Raw genomic sequence first — 18,245 nt, forward strand, 5'->3', positions numbered from 1 at the left:
CCCAGGGTAGGGTGGGTCGGAATCTGGTTACGTTAATGCTCATTAATGAAACCTGTTCTTCAAGTGACCGTACTGAGTTACCGCGTTCTGAAGGAAATTCTCATCGATTCTGTAACAGAGATGTCTTGTTTTCAATGAAATTTGGATGCATTACAAAGCAGATGCTGTCTGAGTTGGATCATGATATCTCTAGCAGTAAATTGTACGAGGCGAGGGGAGAACAGTAGTTGTTTCTTTTGTTGAGTGAGTTGCATTACTGTTTAACATGGTTCATCAGTTCATTTTGTATATGTTTGTTCAAGTGCGTTTAAAAGATTGTTATCAATTGAGAAGTATTTGGGGGAGTATCTTGGACGATGCTCCACCCTGAAGGTCCGTCAACATTCTGCCTATAAGCCGACAACGCTTTGACTTCGGCCCGAACTGGGAACGAACACGTTTTCGGAAAGTTTGTCCAATAGGAATTACTCGTCATGATGTTGACAACGTGTTTCCGACGTAAGTTTCGGAATAACTGCTTAAGGAACATGGCTTAAAAATCAGTTTTGATCAGAGTTGGCACTTAACATCACTATAAACATTTAAGTGCTTCGACGGTAATACTTGATACGGAAGGGGGTGGAGAGGCTGGGCTCTCATATAAAAATGAAGGGGGTGATTGTTGGAAATTTTGAAAAGAACGCCTAAAAAGTACCAGAATTCTGAATTGTCGACGTGGTCCCTGTGAGGTACCTAATCAGTTGACTGACATTTACTTCTTGTCACACCACTATACCTCTGACGGAATTCATTTTAGATTTTAGCTCCCTGAGGGGTACCAAACCACAAATTTCAACCCCTAAAAGGTACCACGATCACCCTCAACACTTTTATATGGGAGTCCTCCCCACTGCCCCCGGAGTTGATCGTGGACTCGGATCGTGGATGGGATAGAACAATGTTCCTGGCAAATAACATTACCGCGAGAATAATCAACCGAAAGAAAGTAAGTGTCGTCCCTCTCTCACGTTGAAAGCACTTGGACATTAAGTCAGCTGTTGTTTCTTCTTATTATTTTTTACTCTTTATCATGTGACAGAGTTCAATAACGTACAAAATTCTACATTATACACAACTACGTCTCCATGTGAATTAAAAAAAAAAAAAAAAAAAGCCCCGCGCGACAGCCTACCTACATGCAAAGGTATTTACATAAAAACTGAGACAAATACAAAAAACCTTGTTCGATGGATGATCTCTTCTTTGACTGTGAATATTGTACAAAAGTCTTTTCATATTTTTACTGTTAGTTCTTGTTCAAAGGAGAACCAAGGCTCCATTTCCGAGACCCATGACTGACTCCTTGCAGGAATTACATGGACCGCTCAACTGCTTTCAAAAACTCAACAACATTCTTCATAGCTTCGTCATCAGCGGACACAGCACTCTCACAGGCTGTGCGAGCTTTGATTCCAAACTCTTTTGCCTGTAGAGATAATTAAAAAATGATCAGAAATGAAGTTCACTGAACACAGATAGACAAGTTCCCACAAGAGTACAAATAGTATCACAAGAACGCAGGGAACCATTTCCTATGGAGGGTATATGAAATCGAAAGGGTTACTTTTCCTGTCAAAAATGGTACAGTGGAACCCCGCTGCACGGACACCCGGATATTACGGACAGTTTCGTTTGTCCCGAAGAAAAGCTAATATATTTTCTCTAAAATTAACCCGCTTAATACGGACACCGGTTAATACGGATAACGGACACTTTTCTGTGTCCCGAGTGACAAACTCTCATACATCGTCATCCCCGCTTTACGGACACTGATTATCTGCGCACTGTCTACTTTCATTGTCACAATTATGTGCTAATTGTAGGCATATTTCTACGGGTTAATACGATTTTATTCTTAAAAGATAGTAGCAAAATAGCGTAAAATGTGACGTCTGCCTTTCTTCTTGTGTTTTACGCTTGTATCGTAGTCCTTTAAAGTTTTCTGCTCTCTATGCATACACAAAACTTTCACTTCGTTGGCCTTTTGCTGTAAGTCATTGCCTGTAGTCTTCATCTTTCTCTTTGACGTCCTATGCTTGCCGCTATCACCATCAGCCTCCGCTCGCAGGCTGATGCTGATAAGACTTCGACTCCGTTGTCGCGTATCAAGAACAATAAAGTAGCTTTAGTCCGAGACTATCATAAATGAGCGTAAGGTTTCTTTGGTTTGAACTTGTTACAGTTACAGTTAAGAAATTTAACAACGTCTCGTTGCTGTAAAAATGTCTTCTTTGGTCTTAGTATCGATGAAACATGTGTCCGTGACGTTTTTCCATGTTCTTCTGAAAGCTCGCTTTATAAGGACTCCCGGATAATACAGACACTTTGCCATGTCCCCTTGGTGTCCGTATTAACCGGGTTTCACTGCATATAAAAAGGTAAGAGTTTGGACCTTGGGGCGGATCCTCCTGGTATAAAACTTTATTTGAGTACCCCCCGCCCCGGTTAGAGGACCCGGAAAAAAAACACCCTGTTTGTGGGCGTTTATTGGGTTTGAGCTTCAGAGTTCGTAACAAGGGAATACCCCGCCACTCCAAAAGTGACCCTGAAACGAGTGGATACGTGGCTACGCAGATACAAAGTGGCCAACACCACCCCCTCTCCCTAGAATACTGCAGGGGCTTACGTGGCTACGCGGCTGCGTGGATACGTGGTTACGCGGCTACGTAGCTACGTGGCTTCTCACACAAAGAACGAGGCATAGTCGTACAGTCATGTACTTCTAATTTTTGACGGTTTTCCTTGTGGGGAGGGAATGGCATTGACTACTTTGCATCTGCGTAGCCACGTAGCCACTCTTTTCAGGATTACTTTTGGAGTGGCGGGGTATTCCATAGTTAAGCCCAGAGGGTTCTAACTGTTACTGAAAGACACGAAATGTCAGGACCCCGGCAATCCAGTTCCAAATTTGCATGTGTCCTGAAATGGTATGGTAAAATCCCGTTGAGTGATCTCACCTTAGGCATGTCTCCCAGGATAAACTGTAACATGGCTGTAGTGAAATATATTTTGCACATGACTGCAGGTGTTTGGACTGACTGTTGTTCTCGCAGGTCTAATATGGCATTTATCACCTGGATAGCTTCAGCTTCTTGGGCTTCATCTAAAAACCAAACATTCTCAGGTCAACAACACAATAAATTATTTACTGCTGATAAGCCCAGAGTTTACATTGTAATTACAAACAAACATTACAAATAAAACATTAAAAAAAATGCAGTAAGAAGGTGAAAAATCCGAGAAGGCAGGAGGCGAATAGCATCTTCCATAAAACAACGCCAGGCCCTGCTCGTTCAAAGAGTGAATAACTTTATCCAGCGGATAACTTGCTATCCAACGGACAAAACTTGCTCCAACTAATATCCATTTTATCTGCTGGATAGCAACTTATCCGTTGGATAAAGTTATCCACTCTTTGAACATTACTGGAGCCAGTTGATTTGAGCAGGACCTGAATTTGGCGCTTTGAATTTCAAATTCAGCATCATGAAGACAAATTATTTTCTAATGAGCATCAGTTGTGTATTTTACCAAGAATATCAAAATCTGTAGGTACGCCTGAATTGAAAGCTGGTCCTATCCCAGAAGGCTCTGCAGGTGTCTTTGTTCTTTGTCCTACCAATCTACTGAGATGTTCATACCATATATCTGTTACCTAGAGGAAAAGACCATAGACCATAATAACTATGTGAATACATTATTGCTGCAGGTTACTTTCAGATTTAGAAACATTTTCCTGTGCTTAATCCACTGTTCAGAAAACGATGGCAGCTGTACATTTTACCACAAATTATACCTTGCGAACCTAACAGAGCCAATATTTTTTTCACAGCCATAGTTCGCAGCCATAGTTTTGGTGAGATTTGTCCCTGTACGAACAACACTGTGTATGCTAGGTTTGAAGTTTTTAGAACTTTCCTGTGCGTTTTTATGAGTGTTTTTAGAGATTTCGTACGCTAAGAATTATGAGTAAATGTACTAATTGCCACCTTTTTCGGTACGGTAGATTTTAGGGATTGCAACTTTGAGGTGATCATCGAGTTCAGGTAATTTAATAAAGTACTACACATGGGACACATTGCTGTGTGTGGGTCAAATTCACGTGCACCCCTGAGAGGTACCAACACAGTTTTAAAACAACACATGTACCAACAGTCTGAAAGCTCTTTTATTGATGTCAGGGATGAATGAGACCAAGGTGCCGCAATAACTATACTGCAGCTTGCTTCAGATTTTAGCACCCTAAAGCAGACTAAGCAGGTACCAATACAAAAACTCTTTGCCCCCCTAGAAGAAACAACAATCTCCTAGTCAAACAGAATGATAAAATTATAGATGCCTGGTGGCATTTTTTTTTCAGTCAATGACACAGGCAATTACAGGGATCTCACAACTTGGATAAGTTTTGTTTTTCCAAGTATGCCTAAATCACTGACAGAAAAAAACCTCTACCATTCATTCACCAGGTTTAAATATACAGCATCGCATTTCTTTCAAATGGATACCTTTATTTCAATTAAGGGTAACTCATTCAGTGATTAAAAATAGTCAAGGTCTGGAAGATATACATATAGTCATCATAGGTCTGTGAAGGCCTGACATGTTCAGTATTATTGTGTTTACCTGGTTATACAAGGAGAATGCAACATCCAGTTTGCTCTGTCTGTAAAACACATTAGCCATGTGAAAATAACCACCAGAGGTTCTAATGTCATCAGTGCCATAAACTCTTGAGGAGTGATAAATCTAACAAGGCAAGCGTTTCATAAATATTTAGACTGAAGTTACTCACACCACATTTCCATCACAAACACAGGACAAAGTTTTCGAGAAAAAGTGGTCAAAACACAATCATTGCTCTAAAGTTGGTCAGACTCCATAAATGGTAAAACTATGGGTACGGTAGTATAAGAAAAAAATTCATTTAGAGGGATTTGAAATGCTTTGGGTGTGGGGACCTCAAAGTCCAAACCATTTAGAGAAAGTATGAAACTAAATTTGAACTTCCAGAGTAGCAGGGGTCTTGTAAAGAAAATCCTTCGATGGTTGGGAAGGGGAGGCTTGTAAGACTCGGTTTATTTTTGAGCTATCACTTAAAAACTACAGTTACTTACGCCTTTCATGACTTTACAATGATCATCTCAAATGAATATAAAAGAAAACACCAACCCCGGCTCAAAGAAAAATATGTTTCAGCATACAAATTATGATAACCCAAATAAATTGTATTTGTATAAAAACAGGAACTTACATCATCTGCCAACTGTGAAAGAGCATCAGGGTAGTTTCCCTGTGCGGCATACAGCAATCCCAAGTTTCTGAAGAGTTTGGATCTTATGCCATCAGTGCATTCTGGAGTCTTGAGTACTGTCCACTGAGCCTGACCTAAATATTCCTCTGCTTGAGATAAGCGGCCAAGGCCTTACAAGAAGAAATGAAAAATTTAAATAACATCCAAGCAACAGATTAAGAGTTTCCTGCTTCCAGCCTGCACTGGGGTATGCTATCATTTAAGGGTAATCAGAGGTGCAATGCTGGTAGGGTCCTAAACAAGAGTAACTGAGGATCTCAATAGAAATTTTAAAAGATTGTACAACTTTGTTTTTTGCAACAAGGCCTATAAATTTATACAATTTTTTTTAATCCAACCTACAACTTGCTAGTAAATATATGGAGGGATTTTCAAACATACAGAAGATTTCCGCATAGCCCCTTACATTAGCTATACATACACCACTGTCATACTAACCCTCTTCAAGAAAAGGCAAGCATGAATACATGTACACATGTAGAGCTGGAGTCGCAAATTAAGTATGGGGCTGAGCGGAAATCTTGCAGAAACATGTTTTACCACAATACGTGTATAACAATCAACACATAAAAATAATACAAACTTTGTGAAACAATACTTCAAAATTGAAACATCAGTAAGTCAGCAAGTTATTTTCCTCTGGGTGAGCATTGTCTTGAGAAGTAATGTTGTTGGTGACAGTGACTGACATTTGACATTTATCATTAGACTAATGGCAGGATACTGACCTATGCTGGCTTCACCAAGTATAAGGTATGAAGGAACAAGCTCAATGCTGCTCAGACCATAAACTTCAATGGAGAACTTCAATGACTCCAATGCAGCGGGGACCACTCTGTCGTATCTTCCTTCAAATAGTAACTTCTGACCCTCTGTACGACATAACTCAATCATTTGTTTCTGTTTTTGCGGGCAAAAAGTGTCATAAATAACAGATTCATGCAGTCAATTATTGAAAAACATCTTGAAAGCTATATTTGTATGAATATGATTTCTTTAATTCTATTAATTCAGCTGATCGAGTGTGTGCGTCATTTATAAAGTTTGAAAGCTGCTGTACCTGTCTGACTATTTGCTGTTGTTTTCTGTGTTGCCTTTCTTCTTCAGATCCAAGAAATGGAATTGGTGTTCGTAAAGGAATCAACAGTTGACAAATCTTTTCATGAATTCCCAACCAGTCAGCTTTCTGATGCTCTGCAGAACTGAATGGATAAAATTTTCATTTCTTTCAAGAATTTTTATACAAGAAAACAATGCATTAAGATCAATTTGAAGCAACTTAAAACTCGTAAACAATATTATAAGAAGTTTAACGTTAAAATGAGCTTCCAAAAGCTTAAATTAGCTTATAAAATTAATCTACCCTAACAGATAACAGAAAAGATGTTTCTGGGTATGTGCTATACTCACCAATAATACGTGACTCGACAATCCGTACATTGAACAAAAGCCGGTTTTTGACACAATTCACATAAAAGCTTAACACCCTTAGGGTTAGCCAAAGGATTTATAGTATTCATTGCGTTAACAAGTGACGAGACGGAGGTTAAATAAACTGTTGAAACCTAAAAAGTCATCCTCTCAACCGACCGCCATATTGTTTCAAGGCGCGAAGGTGTTGTTGCTATGCAACAAACTTATTTGGTTTCTCACCTCGTCCCAGGGCACTCTCTCTTTAGCGAAGTGTAAACAAATGGACTGGATCAGCTACAGACTGGATTTTGGATTTTATTTCGAGTAATCAGAAGCTGACAGTTAACAGAGTTCTATTAAATTAAGGTATTTATTTCGATGTTTAGTGGTAAGTAAAAGTACTTTGAGGTCCGACAAGGTCCTACCCTGGCTACCAGAGGTTACTTTTTGTCACCAGTAAGAGAATAGCGCCTTCTAACCGCTGATAAAGTTATGTGCTCATAATACAGTTTTTTCACTGCTAACAGTTCTGAGTTGCATCTAGTATACTGGAAGACTGGTGTATATTTTACCAGTTGAGTGTGGATGTTTCCTCCCTGGTCAACAGAAGTGTGCAAAAATGTCCTCCAAAACTCCCACCATTGTTTTTGTAATGAAAAAGTTTAGCCATTTTCTGGATAAATGCCAGATTTTCCAACTGCTATAAATAGTTTTTACTGGTGCCTGGGTGTCAAATCGAAGCCAGTTTCCACAAATTCAGACTCCCATAGGAGCCTTACCAACCTATCACAAGCTTTGCATAATTCACATGCGGACTGGAATAATTTAAACTTTTGCAGGCGGAAAATACTTTATTGTATTGTAAAACCCATCTAAAAATAGACCAATCTGTAAAAATGCTGTAACCATGACTTAAGGCACTGATACACCAGGCACAGTTGAATTTTTCTTGCAACTTGTCTTTCAATTTTGTTGCGACACAAGTTGCACGAATAGTTGCCAAGTGTAACATGCTCTGAAATGAACATGTCTTGCAATTTTTTTGTTGCCGCAATCGTTGCGAGAAGTAGAAGTCGGTTCTACTTCTTGCAACGGTGACTACAACAAAAACGTTGCGAGACATGTTCATCTCAACGCATGTTACACTAGGCAACGATTCGGGCAACTTGTGACGCAAAGACGCAATGAAATTGCGAGACAAGTTGCTAGAAAAATTGCCTAGTGTAACAGCGCCTTTAGCATGGAAGTTATAAGCTCCAAGTAATGCGTTCCCCACTTGACCTAATTTGAATACAAACTTTTTTTAGAGTATGGCCTATAACTTGAAGAATACTTTAATTGGGAGAGAGCATATCGAAGTTACCAAAATAGAGCAGTTTGAAGCCCTAAATTGTGGTCCATAATTCAAAATTTTGCGTGCAAGACAGGTCAGATGACTCTAGCTGAAGAGTCCATTCTACAGTCAATCAGAAACAAGTAAGGTTGAGTGAGTGCGGTAACATTACAGTGTAGTTGCGCACAAGTGATTACAGCTCCTCATGCAGCAGTAAGATGGTTGTCTGGTTTCTCTCAACTAATTTCACCGGACAACAAGTCAGAAAAGCACCACAAAGGAATCACTGAAATTTTGCCAAAATAATTTATTATGTATTTATTGACAGTTCTGCTTTACAAACTTAGCAATAAAGAAGCCAATAGTGTCTAAATTGTGCACGCATGTTTCTGTTTCCTCGTCTCCACAAAGCTTGGCTGGACCAAACCGCTGTACCAACAGACAGTCATCATCAGACAGACCAAAGTTAGAAAGGCCTGGTCCACCCAAGTGAGGTGTCTGGGAAGGAAAAACAACAAAAAGAATAAAATTAATACTTTGCATTTCTCCTCTCTTATTATTTTGATAACTTAACAAAATTCTGTGGAGGTAGACTGTTTGATCAGAGCTCAAAGACGTAAAAATATTAACACATTAGTTTGGATCAAAAAGTGGTTATTACTTTTCAGAAGGAATGGGTGTTTTCATGAATTTTATCTTGACACAACCTTGCAAATCTAATAGTTGTCTAGTTAAGAACATTACTTTTGAGATGAGATGAACGCCATAGACCCCTAAGAAAGTTAAATTACTGGAAAGTAATTCTTGTTGGTCCTACACGCAATAATTTTAAAAGATAATAAAAGTAATTATCCTTTATTTTATTGAATTACGAATTGAATTTATTGTCACCAAAGTTCAATTTGCTGAAGACTCCTCTATCATTATCTAAAACTCACTGACCTGTTTTTCCAGCCTCAAACAGGGAAAGGACTTTAGTGCCCAGGCCACTTGCTGTTCATTTTCCTGTGGAGTTATGGTGCATGTTGAATAGACAAGCACACCACATTCCCTCAATAGGCCCACTGCCTGTAAAGATAAATACAGTGATTAACAGTGAGCATTATTAGTCTTGCAGTGAGTCAATAAAGAGCGAGACATTGGGGATGGCTGAAACTGCAACACCACAAAAAAGTGTCTAAACCTGCAATATCATGTTGAAAGTCAATGACATACTGATACTTTGTTCACATCTACTTGATAGACCCTTGTCCAAAATGGCGGTCGAAAATTCAAATAAGTTAAAATTAAAGGCGTATACCTGCACTAGAAAGAGCACTTTTACTTTAGTAACCCTGCAAAGTTTCAGCATGGCAGGTGTAATATCAGATGAGAAAATGTAAGTTGAAAAATGAAAAAATTTACAGACGTTTGTGTGACTGGGGGTATGACGTATACCTCCAGTCATACAAACGTCTGTAAATTTGTCAAATTTCATCTTACATTTCCTAAGTTGATATAACACCTAATATGCTGAAACTTTGCAAGGTAACTAAAGTAAAGGTGCTCTTTCCAGTGCTGGTATCAGTTCTTCTTTCAGTTCAATTTTAACTCATTCAAATCTGTTGCCGCCATTTTGGAGAAGGGTCCATTAATACCACACTGTAGCATTGAGATTACTGCTCTACCATAAGAAAAATGGCCCGATACCACAGTACCATAAGCCCCCATGTCCCTCTCAATAAATGGCTGAAGGACCTTTTGAGCATCTTACAAGTTTATCACTTACAGCTGTGAAAAGCTTCCTTTGTAGCTTGGGGTAGGACTGTAACTCCTTCAAAGTCATTCTGACGACAAACTGAGGACGCTGTCCCAAAGCACTGCAAGGACCATCCAGGAGAATACGATCAAATGTTCCACAGGGGTAGGGTGGGGAAGCAGCAAGGGACACTGAAAAAAAAAAGGAAATTACAACACTCCTTTACTAGCCTCCCTTGCAGATGATCTTTTGGCGCATGACAAGCCAAGAGAGGGTCTGTGAGAGAGGCTACTCCTATACTGAAGTTCCAGAATATTTAGCCTGTATGAGAGCAACAAAATATAATGCACACTGTATTAGGTACATAGAAAAGGGGGGCTTGAATAGATGAGTTGTCTCTTTGGAAAAGGAGGGTACCCATACACTAGTTGAACAAGCACTTACTTTACTTTATTCAAAGTTGATTCCCTGAACTCGCATTTTACATGGGTTGAGCTTTTGCTGGTCTTTACCAAGGATTTTTCTCTGGGTTATCTGGTTTTCCAAGCCTATAACCTAAAAAATTTCTTAATCTCAGTCCCATCTGGGGACCCAAGCTTCTGACAAAAGCCCCTCAGTTACAATGTATTTATTTCAAAGTGAACAACCTGGATCCCAGATGATGGGAATATCAGTTTTGGCCAGGTCTTCACAGGATTAGTCACCATTAGAGAGAGCAGCTCTAGAAACTGACAGATGATATGACAATATTATATCAACATGTGGAAGCAATGCAAAATTGTCTACATACTATTTTCTGACTTCCACTGTTTGTCAGAGTCAAGAGCCTTGACACCATCAAACACAAAGCTCTTTACAGAGTGGACGCCAAGCCTAGCACAGTTTGTTTGCAGTTTAGCTACTTTAGGTTCACTCTTGTCCAAGGCCACTATTATACCCTAAAATGAAAGAAAAAAAAAGGAAAATGTGGTGTGAGGAGGATGTTTGACTTAAGCAACAAAAATCCTACTGTTAGGAAGATGGTCGACTTAGTCAAAATTTGGTGGTGTGAGGAGGATGTTGGACTTACGCAAAAATAATGTTGGTGTGAGGAGGATGATAGCCTTAGTCAAAATTTGGTGGTGCAAGGGGGTATCATATTATTAGTTACACTGTTGGCTAAGAAAAACCACAAGGATGGGACATGGGACATTAGATGGGACATGGGACACGGGACATGGGACATGCAATCCTACACCTAGAGAATACATGACATGATAAATCAAGAAACTACAGGTAATAAATTATAATTATAACTTCACACCTACAAAGCATCAGGGGATTTGGTAATTAACAGAATTGAGAGTTTGCATCCAGATGTTTTCAAAGTATGACAAATCTGAACAGTTTTTCCTCCTCACCGTGTCTCCCATAAGTGATGCAAGGTGTGTTGTTTTTCCACCTGTGAAATTTATGAATAACAAAAAAGTAATAAATATTCCTTTTAATTAGAAAAATGCAATCAGTCCAAAACAGCAACAACATTTACTTTAATAATATCCCAGAACATAAATACAAGGTAGCTTCCAACTGTAAGAAGAAAAGACCCATTTGAGGCAGGGGAAGGGCACACATAGATAAAGATAGACTGCGAGCAGTGCTCCTTTTTTCCTCAGATCACGTGAGCAAAAGCGCTGGCAAAATTATGCAAATTTAAAAAGCGAACGAGGACAGATTGCGCTTGAGTTTCTCTCAGGTCGCGGCTTCCTCGTTTGCTCGATCAATTGCGCGCTACGCCTCGCGCTATGCTCGATCTATCGCGCGCTACAGAAGTTAGGAAAAGAAAGAGACTGTTTGCAGTCTAAGATAAAGAAGGAGAGAAAAAAAATAGGATTACCTTTTGCAGCACCAACTCTAAAATGTGCAGAGGTGACCATGAATTACCTAAATGTAACTGCAGTGATAGTCTTTGGAGGTGCTGAGCTAAGTAAGTCATTTAAGGCTGATTTAGACTGTAAAACTTTGTTGCAGGTAGCATGCTGGCATTGGCAAGTCAAAAGCTGCACAATTCAAATTGTTTCATGCACATATAAATGAAACCTGTTGACAGCTTATCACATTTTTTTATGAGCCGTAAAACATCATACATGTAGGGTTTTGAAACATGTTTTGCAATGCTACAACAATCAAAGTCATAGACAATGTTGGCGAATGACAAAAGTTGTGTGTGAATTCTTGTATGCCGTAAACAGCATGTAATGTAGGGTTACAGAAGCCACATATGGCAGTCCCAAGCAATTAAATTGTAACCTTAATTGGCCTTAGTGATCTGGGTGATTCCAAGCCAGTCACCAGTCTTTTTAAAGCAATTTGTTCAAAGCCAAAGCCACCATGGAGCCTTGAAACTTACCTGGTGCAGCACACATGTCTAAAACAACTTCACCAGGCTGAGGATTGAGCACATGTCCAACAACAACAGAAGGTAAATTCTGAAGAAACAGCAAATGAGGAAGGACACCACTTAAAGAAGGACAGTTGTACAGTGGACAAGTCATCTGGATTGCTACACCACTGCAAATAAAACAAATTTAAGCAAAAATTTGTTCTCAAAATAAAATCAATTGAATAAAATCAATTGATTTATTATTAGTCATGGGCGTTTAAAGTGCACCTAACCCTCCCCCCCCCCCCCATTTTTTTTTTTCGCTTAAATAAATCTTTGCACCTGTTCGAGACACATTGAGCCTTTTTGCACCTTTTTTCAACCACATTTTCAACCACAACCTTGACTTTCTATAGGCTGCAAAAGTTACGAAATCTAGCCATCATCTGCCCCATGACCGAGCTAGTAAGGGGCATGGGTCTAGTCCTTACATGACGTCACAAACTGCTTTGCATGCATTTTCGCAAAGACTTAATACAATGCAAATCAGTTTGTGATGTCAAGTAAGGAAAAGACCCATGCCCCTTACTAGCTCGGTCATGGAACAGATGATGGCTAGATTTCATAACTTTTACAGCCTTTAAAAAGTCAAGATTTGGTTGAAAAAGGCGCCAAATAGCGCAATATGTTTCGAACAGGTGCAAAGATTTATTTAAGAGAAAAAAATTTGGGGGTTAGGTGCACTTTAAGGAGTCAATGGGTTAAATATAATAGAGTAAGGGTTAATCACTGTGATGAGGTGGTTTTGATGAATGCTGTCAATATTCAAATCATTGAAACTTGGAACCGTTGGCTTTATGGAGGACAGAAAACCAGCAAACTCTGGGAAGAATCCTTGAAGAAAAAAATATGATGCCAAGTAGAACAATTTGAACCTGAGACCCAACAGTGGGAGGAAGAGCTTAAAGCAGAAAGCCAATCCTTTTTATTGATATTAGAAAGCTGTTCTGCACACAAGAATAAAAGAGAATGGAGCCTTCATCAGTTTGGACAATCTTTTAATATCCAGTCATAATAAATATTAGCTTCATTTAAGAAGAAGAAGAAGAAGAAGAAGAAGAAGAAGAAGAAGAAGAAGAAGAAGAAGAAGAAGAAGAAGAAGAAGGAGAAAAAGGAGGAGGAGATGATGATGATGATGATGATGATGATGATGAACAAGAACAAGAGCAAGCAGAAGTACATGGAGAAAAAAGAAGAAGAAGAAGAAGAAGTGGGACTAATAAGAGGAAGGATAAGAATAAGGAAAACCAAATCGTGATAGTTACCTACCTCACGTTTTGTTGTGAACAGAATATATCTCTCCTGTCAAGCACAGAAACTCCATTTCCTAAAAACACCTTCTGTCCATCATAAGGTTTGATGAGACCCTGCCGGCATTTGTCATCCAGATCAGCATACACTGATACTACATCGCCTCTGTTAATACCTGATAACAACAGTTTAAGGAATTATGCAATAATATTTATTGATGGTCAGAGCATTAGACCCAGTTATCATTGTCAGTCAGAATTATGTTCTCAGAAAATCATTGCCCATGGGAGTACTCTGTTACTTCATTATACAACACAGTAAAAAATCACCAGTCAATACTCTTACTACCTCCCCCCCCCCCCCCTTACCCCCTCCACCAAGGACTTGTGAAAAGAGTTTAGAAGAAGTAGATATAAGAATGTAATAAGCGACTACACTCACCAGGATGAGCAGCCAAGACACCAGGGGCAAAGATATCTGCTCCTCTGAGGACCGCTGCACCACAGTGCAGATCAACTATTATCTCCTTCTCAACTGGCACAAGATCAACGTGAGGCCCTGAGCCATCAATTAACAGGGCATCTGTCAGCCTGGGATGTTCTCTCACTTGGTAATGATGCTGCTGTTTGTCCTTGGATTTGTTCTCCTAAATTAATCAAACAAGGACATGAATTTCTTTTAATAAACCATATCACTAACTGCATCGACCACCTATATTTAAAAATCTGTTCTACTGAATGTACAAAAAGTTTACCACCCACTGTTGGTATTATATAATAGGCTAGTTGAGGCAGCATTGTAGGAGTAATCAACTTGTGGACCATTGTGAACCAGATAAATAATTTGATTTTTCCTAATCAAACAAGGACATTAATTTCTTTTAGTAAACCACATCACTAACTGCATCAACCACCAATGGGCAATTCCAGAAAATATCCATACCCAACAACGGACGGCTTCCATGTTTTAACCCCCCCTTGCCTTTGGAAATTCCAAAATGCGTTACCCCCCCATGCCCTCAGAATTCCATAATCGTGAACCCCCCCTCCCCTTCAGAATTTCCGGTTTTTCTGGGAAGTACATTTTCGACTTTAGCAACGCCTATATGAACAAACGAACATGAATTTATGCCTCCTCAGGGCTGTGATCTGGCGGCGCTAGGCGACAAGCTTTACTCTTCAGCGACAAGAAAAACCTACCGCTAGTGGCCAGGCTGTGAAATTTTCTTTTTAAGTCCGAATTTGGTTATAATAATAAACACCATTTACGGCAGTTTTACTCCCCTTTCTTTTCTTGTGCCATTCAACTCCTTTAGGAAAAGAAGGAAACTAGAACAACACATTGGATGAAAACAAAAATTATTTCTTTTCACCCCTTGTTTTATACACGCACAAAATCCATAGAATGTCTGGGATCCCAGGACTCCTCGCATGCTTCAGTCGGCTTCAGTTTCTGAACCAAAAATTCAATTAAATTGTGTTTGTGATTCCAGGCGCTATCAAGAGAAAACTTGTGGTTTAAATTACCACATTACGAATACCTAGTCTTAACTATTTCAAACTCTTATAGCGAGGAAGAAGAAAACCCATTGTCAACAACATTGAAGACAACTTTATGCGAATGTATCAGTGATATGTAATGCACGTCTTGAATGTTCGATTCCACGTGCCCGAGTCCCTCACGAGTAAACATACATCGTTGCTGTTTTGTAATTATCTACTTTATTTACAAAATGTTACTGAAAAAAGTAGCAGTCATTAACCGGGTTAAACCCTCATACAAGAGCAGCCTTCCAATCGATCGACTCTTACGCCGGAGCACGTGGACAAGATTGCGGCTTTTTCGCGGAATGTAACACGATCGCTTCTGAAGTATCTTTGCTGCGCAAGCAGCACGCTGCGCAAGATTATACTTGATTGTACTTGAATCTTTCGAATGAAAACTTCGGAAAAAGCATTTCCTAATTAAAAAACGTACAACGTCTACGGTAGAATTCGGCAAGGAACCGGGGAAACTTCAACGTGGCCGCTCGCTTGCCTTTGAGCAGACTACATCTTCGGCGTAGCGTTACAAATTTGCATAAATATTATCGAGTTCATCGAATCTCAAAAGCCGATCTCACGTTTTCTTCATTTCAAATTGTAACCGTGTCTTACTCTCAAAGATGACTGGAATACCTGTCCACTAAACCCAGTAATAAACAGTGAAGGAAGCGAAACAGTTACTAAAAGATTTCGACTTTTTCGGCCGCTGTTTCACAAGCTGAGAATGGAAACACGCGCGATCGCTACCAGTACGCTGCACATAATTATGCTTGATCGTACTTTAATCTTTCGAATCAAAACTTCGAAAACAACATTTCCTTGATTAAAAAACGCGCAATAGCCCCCCCATGCCCTCAGAATTCCATAATCGTGAACCCCCCCTCCCCTTCAGAAATCCTAAAAGCCGTCCGTGGTATGGTATGGATATTTTCTGGAATCGCCCAATGTTTAAAAATATGTTCTACTTGTACAAACATTTTACCGTCCACTGCATGCTGGTATATAGGTTAGTTGGGGTGGCATTGTATCAACACAATGGTCCATGAAGACCACTGTGGGCAAAAAAAATAATTTAGTTTTGGCTTTTGCAGTTAAATATAGGGTAGTTGCCTTGACTTGACATGGAAAAATTTCACAGCAGGGCTCAGAAGAAACTGAATTTGCTAAGCCCATTATAAGGATGCCTGGCATCAAATTTGACCTGCTCTCTATGTGATGATGCTAACATGGCAGATAGCAATCTCTGTGCAGGTGTAAGTACAGTTAACTCCCTTTATTGTGGAGACTCTTGGGACCGCGAGTTAGTGTCTTTTCAACAGTGAGAGTCCGTAATAGCGGGAATTTATTTCAGTCAGATGTCTGTAATTTATTTTTGCCAGGGATTTAGTATTATCGGTGTGTCTGTAATAGCAAGATGTTCGCAAGGCGAAAGTTGACTGTACACTGTCTTATGATCATCATCTCCATATGGTTGCACATGTACCTTCCATATTAGGAAGTAATATATCAAACATGAGGAAAAGTGTTTCATCCAATTTCCAAACACCGAAGAAGATGGTTTAAAAACGAGGTGTAGCCGAGTTTTTTAAACCAACTTTGAGGTATTTGGAAATCGTATGAAACACTCTTTCAAGTGTTTGATATAGCTTCTCAAACCATTCATAATTCTTGGAGAAATTCAAAGCAAAAGTTCATCAAATTTTATATTATGCTAAGATTTCCAAACCTCCTTCATGGTAGTGATTTCCTTTGTTTTCTCTTTATGAATTATTAATGACTTTAACAAATTTAAATACAAAACTCTTCTGCAAAATACCTGATCCAAGCTTCTTTGCAGCTGCTCCTGTGCATCATTTACTGTTGTTTTCAGAGTGTTTACTCGTACTACAGTGCACAATGGAGGAGTACCAAGTGTTTCTAGCAAGTGATCAAACTCTCCAGAACTTCCAGCCACATCATGAGCAGGTTCCTGCCTTGTCAAAGGAAAAATAAATTGATATAATAGTAAGCTTAAGAACAATTTTCGTTTGACACTGAAGTGATTAAATGAAGGTGAACAAAATCGAAGCAAAAAAATAAAAAATAAAATGGCAATTTGATTGCCTGATCACAAACAAAAATTACACAAGCCAATTAATGAGTGTAGCTTTTTTTCTTGATGTATATACGCAGGATCAATAGAGATAATGAACAACAGACTTTCCAGATTAAATGCACTCTAAAAGAAGATTCTTTGGTCGTTGTACCGTGTACGTGAAAGGCATATCAATAAAATTTCTGAGAACAGTTACAGAATGCGTTCACTAGAATGAATGTACTAACATTTACCTTTGCAGAAGAGAGGGAACTTCTTAAAAATTCCTCGACTTCAGGGAATACGAATGTCAACTTTGGCAGACGATGAACTAACATACTCAAATGGCCGCCATCTTTATTCCATTACTTCCCAGGCTCCTTCGACCCCCCTAGATTAGATACCCCTCCCCAACCCCCCTCCAAAGACCCTTTATTGTCACATGCCGACGGCTACGACGCGAATTGTTTCGTGTTAGCCTGCGAGCTATTTCGTGTAAATCAAACCTACAACTGGCTTACGACTGTCGTGTAAGTCACAAAAAATGTCGTAGGATTTTAAATCATGTTTCAAAATCCTACGACATTCGTAGGCCTAGGCAATGTTGAATGAGGAGAATTGTGTGCGATTTTTTTTTTTGCATGACCGCGAGCAGCGCGTGCTCTAGAAATCGCATGCGACAGTCGTAAGCAAAAGTTTTACCGTCTAAATCGGCCTTAAGACTATTCAAGGCAGACATACTATCTGGGTACCCTCCCCCCCCCCTCCCCTAAATTTATATTATAGAAAGGGATTTTATAAAATAAAAAAAAATTAGAATTAAAATTGAACTTAGACAGTGAACCGAAAGGATAGCAATTAAATCCAAGTATTTGAAAGGGTAGCAGAAATTATGGCGCAAAGATTACGGTTGCTCGCAGAAAAAATGAGGCTTCTAAGAAACGATAAAATGCTTCGTTTTCATGTATGTGAAAGGAAAACCATTTCGGTAAAATTTGGTAAAAGAGAGAAAGAGAAAGTAAGCGGTTGAACCCTCCGGCAGAAAATTATATAGTACCTCCTTTGGATAATATTATATACAGACCAAAGTTAGTCGCCTTAAATTTCACAGTATATATAC

The 18,245-nt window shown here is 39.3% G+C and overlaps 2 protein-coding genes across 3 annotated transcripts; both read right to left on the reverse strand.

The window, feature by feature from the left end:
• Positions 1–1,030: 1,030 nt before the first annotated feature.
• Positions 1,031–6,975, reverse strand: LOC146488771 (zinc finger MYND domain-containing protein 12-like). 2 transcript variants are annotated; one of them, XM_085113504.1, is made up of 8 exons: positions 6,761–6,974; positions 6,411–6,552; positions 6,079–6,250; positions 5,291–5,460; positions 4,663–4,785; positions 3,571–3,694; positions 2,997–3,142; positions 1,031–1,465 (listed from the first exon to the last, which is right to left on the reverse strand). In XM_085113504.1, exons 1-8 carry the CDS (start codon positions 6,868–6,870, stop codon positions 1,352–1,354), a joined length of 1,101 nt encoding a protein of 366 aa, XP_084969630.1. In that variant the 5' UTR covers positions 6,871–6,974; the 3' UTR covers positions 1,031–1,351. The 2 variants fall into 2 exon arrangements, with proteins under 2 accessions (XP_084969630.1, XP_084969635.1); XM_085113509.1 differs by having other exon boundaries at positions 1,146–1,465; positions 2,997–3,146; positions 3,575–3,694; positions 6,761–6,975.
• Positions 6,976–8,383: 1,408 nt separating this feature from the next.
• Positions 8,384–17,486, reverse strand: LOC146488772 (tRNA (cytosine(72)-C(5))-methyltransferase NSUN6-like). Its single transcript, XM_085113517.1, has 10 exons — positions 17,380–17,486; positions 16,868–17,020; positions 13,949–14,153; positions 13,526–13,682; positions 12,224–12,384; positions 11,235–11,275; positions 10,625–10,772; positions 9,865–10,025; positions 9,039–9,164; positions 8,384–8,594 (listed from the first exon to the last, which is right to left on the reverse strand). Exons 1-10 carry the CDS (start codon positions 17,461–17,463, stop codon positions 8,415–8,417), a joined length of 1,416 nt encoding a protein of 471 aa, XP_084969643.1. The 5' UTR covers positions 17,464–17,486; the 3' UTR covers positions 8,384–8,414.
• Positions 17,487–18,245: the final 759 nt, after the last annotated feature.

The sequence above is a fragment of the Pavona decussata genome, unplaced genomic scaffold, assembly GCF_977016875.1.
Source record: "Pavona decussata unplaced genomic scaffold, jaPavDecu1.1 SCAFFOLD_8, whole genome shotgun sequence".
Classification (NCBI taxonomy): Eukaryota; Metazoa; Cnidaria; class Anthozoa; order Scleractinia; family Agariciidae; genus Pavona; species Pavona decussata.